General features: G+C 45.1%; 1 protein-coding gene across 5 annotated transcripts; it reads right to left on the bottom strand.

Annotated features, from left to right (window-relative positions):
* Nucleotides 1–379: 379 nt before the first annotated feature.
* On the bottom strand, nt 380–4,083 carry DNAJC28 (DnaJ heat shock protein family (Hsp40) member C28). Of its 5 annotated transcripts, none has more exons than XM_082751664.1 (3): nt 3,829–4,083; nt 3,318–3,444; nt 380–1,819 (listed from the first exon to the last, which is right to left on the bottom strand). In XM_082751664.1, the coding sequence occupies exon 3, from the start codon at nt 1,764–1,766 to the stop codon at nt 645–647; it is 1,122 nt and encodes a 373-aa protein (XP_082607790.1). In that variant the 5' UTR covers nt 1,767–1,819; nt 3,318–3,444; nt 3,829–4,083; the 3' UTR covers nt 380–644. The 5 variants fall into 5 exon arrangements, with proteins under 5 accessions (XP_082607790.1, XP_082607791.1, XP_082607787.1 ...); XM_082751665.1 differs by having other exon boundaries at nt 3,366–3,444; XM_082751661.1 differs by having other exon boundaries at nt 3,258–3,444; nt 3,829–4,081.
* Between the last annotated feature and the right edge of the window lie 287 nt (nt 4,084–4,370).

Raw genomic sequence — 4,370 nt, 5'->3', positions numbered from 1 at the left:
AAAAGCCTTGTGGCTGAGTATAGTTTTGGCCAGTCTTCCTTATTTGCTAGGATACTGAAACTTCCTTGTATGCTAAAAGCCAGATACAAAAATAGACTTCAGCACAATGAACAGTCCAAATCTACATCCAGACCCCCCCCCTCCATCCTCATTTAATGTAACCTTAAAGAAATTAATGTATTAGGAAAAAAAAAAACACACATGAAACCTGCCAACAATGTATCAGCTGTGAGCATTTACGTAAGAAGGATAAAGGCCAAACTACAGGGAACAGTAAGATTTACTTCTACTTTGTCCTTAACGTGTTTTGTTGTGCCTTAGTTTCACTTTATGAAGCAATAACAGTACTGTAAAGTAATTATATTCCACAGTCAAAAAGTTGAGCATTGATTTTGATTTAATCAGAAGTAAAATCAGCTGAAGAATAACTGAGTTTATTTGTTCCTTAACAGTAGTCACAAAGAAATCCATTAAACACCCTCAACTGAACATCAGACAGCCCATTTCCTTTTAACTGGTGTAATGATAGCCAGGTAGACAGGCAGATTTTACATTTTCAGTGTATCTGAAATTTCTCTAAGGCTACAAGTTTTAGTGATAAAGTGCATCCAGAATCTTGACAAGACAGATGAGTTAATATTACCTTATTTCAATGTAAGGTTTAACCACTTAAATAGAGAAGACTTCCACCCAAACCTTTTAACATTTTCCTGTTCCTCTTCCTTTGTGTCTGAATCAGGAGCTTCTTTGTTTTCCATCAAAGCTTCGTAAGTCTTTTGTGCTCGAAGGATTTCTTTGTCTGCACTGAAGTGCACCATTTGCCTACTCAGAATAGGAACGACTAAATTGAAGCTGTCAATTCTCTTGTTCAGTTTCCTGATATCCTCCATAAATTGCTCACAAATGCGATTCCACTGCTTCTGCCTGTACGGTGTCATCGGCTCCCCGAGCTTACTTCGAGATGCCACTAGACCCTTCCTTAATCGCTCGATAGTTTCCCGTATTTCTTTCTGCATCAGGATCCACTCTGGCTGGTACCCGTTGTCTATCAGGATTCTGTTCAGGTTGTGAGTCATAGGATCGATATGCGGACAGTCTGAAAACTTCTGCAGAGGTTTTCCTTTCCCGCTGAGGTTGTCGAAGTCTCCTTTTGCCATTGATTCCTGGATGAGGTCCTCAACCAACCGTTCAACTGCCTGGGTTATCTTCACCTTCTTGCTCTCTCTCACATCCTTGGCTCTCATGAGGTCAGTGGCGACGTACTGGCTTTCAAGTTTCTGCTTTCGGTATTCCAACACCTGCTCGGTAGCACGGTCCACTCGAAACTGCATGTACTGCTTTTCTCTTTGGCTTGGTGTTCCAAAACCAACGCCTTCAAAACTCAGGTAGTGTCTGTGCTGCGGTGCTTTTGTTTTGAACTGGTCCTCCTCCTCCTCTTCCTTATTCTCCTTTGATTTCTTTTTGTTTGCCACATCGCTGAGCACAACTCTGTAGGCGTCTTCTACTTTAATAAATGCTTCCGGATCTGCCGTGCTGGAACCGCTGTCTGGATGGTATTTTTTGGCAAGATTTCGATACGAATTTCTGATATCATCAAGGGAGCATCCTTCCTCAAGCTCAAGAATTTTGTACGAGTCCTTGACATTGCTTTTCGGTTTGTAACCAGACAGCATTCGACTGCCACACATATAGGGAAAGGGCTTCAGGAGTCTTGGAATCATTGCTTGATGTGCCGTTAAATGATGCCCTGTGGTGTTAGCCAGCATGACACAGAGCCACTTCCTAGCTCTTCAGATGCAGCTACATTATAAACAGTGACCTATAAACACATTTTTTAATAAATATGCTTTTTAAAAGAACTTAGATGATTTGTTAAACTCTTATCTTTAACTTGTTATATTAAAGAAATCCCTACAAAATTTCACAACAGTCTACAATGTACTTTCTTTTGCAGACTAACACAGAATTCTGAATTTCTTGTTGATTACTACAGAAATAGTATTACAATGTAAATGAAAATTAATGCACAATACAGCTTCCTCCTGGCAGCATAGTTTTGTTTTGTACTGCTTACTTCCCAAAAGGTCAAAGCTTTATTGCCTTCTTGTAAACTCAGTGCAACATAAACTGGAAATGTGCTTTGCTGAGCAGTAACTCTGCTGAAGCAAGTATCTCCCCCTTCCTCTACACAGCTTCATCCAGTTGTCATCTGAACTCTCTTCACATATAATAATGCCCCACGATCTACTATCGGGTGCATTCTTAAAGATTTCATTAAACTACCCCCTTGGCTTTTTTTTTTTTATAGTAATAACCAAAGCCGTGTTCAGATAAACTACTGTATCGCAGGAGGGCTCACACATCCTAGCAGCCAACCTCCTTATTTTGTGCTGCGTAAGGTTATGCATCTGGAACTTGGAAGACATCAGTAGCAGGCAATGTCTCGTTCTGTCAGGAATACCAGTGCTTCTGAGTAATTTTGGGAAACAGCAAAAGAACACCTTTGGCAAACGACAGTATGCCTTCATATAAAAAAAAATATCAAAAGTAGAAAGATACACCCTACAGAAATCAGCTAACTACTCTTCACTGATGAAAAGTTCAAAGACAAAGGCCACATATGCTGACTGTGCTAAAGAGTCTCCTTTTACAGATTCACCACTGGTTGCAACAGATTATTTGGTAACTTCCTTTCCAAAGAGGAAATTGGATTAAACCAAGGTTAACTTGAGTTAAAGTAATGAATAATGTTTGTGTGTTCTACGTACAACAAACTGCCTTTCTGCACTAATCCTTCTGGAAAGGGAAGGGAAAGGAGATCAGTGTGGGACTGGATGAAAGACTGGATCTACTTTGAATGTTTCCAATTGGTTTTGATACAGGTAAGGAATGAAATTATCAGCTTCTGGTTTTTATAATGGATATTACTGACATAACATGGTATATATGACACTGTTTTCTCTCTGTGTAGGTGGTTGGCAAAGATCATCATTGTTCTATACGGCCATAAAATCCACATACCTACTACTTAAATGGAATGTCAGTGAATACACACTTGAAATTCAAAGTGATTGGAAGCGTCATTTCTCATAAATCCAGTAATTTGACTTTACCCCAGTTGTGCTTAAAAAACTATTGAAACTGGAAACACATCTTGGGTCATGGGCCATTACCAAGTAGTGCTGTAAAGGATCGAGTAAGACCTTAACATATGAGCAGAACTGTTTTGATTCAGACAGTACTCATTATAAACACACCTAAACAGCATCGCTCTCCTAAACTCGGGGTGCACTTTGCACAGGAACGAGGTAAAATACCACAGATGTCGCTTCACGTCCAGCGCTCCAGCAAAGCACCCGCCGTACCGTCCGATCTGTCCTACAGCAGCACGGGCCTGGAGGAGGGGGCTTCGCTTCCAGAACCTTCACCACCAGCACCTTCGCCCTGCCAACGAGATCACCCCATTTAGCACCACGGCTCTCTCCTTGCTCCGTTACAGGGCCAGGGGGTGATCTTCATTCCCCAGCTGATGCAACCGTGCTGCGACCCACGGGGCTGGGCAGGGTGACAAGGACAAGGTCCCCCCCCAGGGGGCCCAAATCCCGCTCTCTCCACACACACCCTACTGACAGCAGAGCCCCAAAAGCAGCCCCCCTTTTCCCCAAAAGCCTTTTTCCCTTTTTCCCCAGAGGCTGATCCCCTTCCCCGCTCCTTCCCCCCCCCCCTCCACCCGGTGTCGGGCGGGCGGAGGCTCCCCACAGCGCAGCGCGTACCGTTTCACCCCCCCGCCCGCCATTCCCCCGCTTCTCCCCTCACAGCACCACACACCCGAGGGCTTCAAAGCACCACCGAGGAAGCCCAGGAGGCGGCAGCCCCTCTGCCCTTCGCCCAAGGACGTGTTCCCGGCCGCCTGCCCTCACCAGAGCTCACCGGCGAGGGGAGCCCGAGGGCCGCCGGCCGGCTGCCTGGCGGCGCCATGCGCAGTGCGAGAGCCACAAAATGGCGGCCGCGCGCCCCGAGCTGCCGATTTGGTTTTTGTGGGGGTTGTGTTACACAAACGCCTGTAGGTCTCAGCCCCTTTTCAGCCTTAGTTCTCCTGAGTGAATCCCTATAATTTTATAGAGAGTGTCTCTGTCGAGGCTTTCTCTCCCAGGCTTGTGAAACAGCCTTCCCCCCTGGTAAATGAGTGGTTTTCCACAGTGCGCACACTCCATCCTGTAACGCAGTTTGGTATTTGGGCTGTTCACAGCCCGAAAAGACTGTGTGCGGCCAGCTGTGAGGCTGGAGGGGCTGTGGTGTCTGGTGGGTTTGTTGCTACCTCTTACTTGGCAGCTAGTGGGGCTTCAACTAGCAAAACCCCAGGTCCTACA

The sequence above is a fragment of the Aythya marila genome (genome assembly GCF_965140915.1).
Source record: "Aythya marila genome assembly, chromosome: 1".
Classification (NCBI taxonomy): Eukaryota; Metazoa; Chordata; class Aves; order Anseriformes; family Anatidae; genus Aythya; species Aythya marila.
Note: the sequence above shows the minus strand (reverse complement) of the source record. Positions and strands in the feature narration are given on the sequence as shown.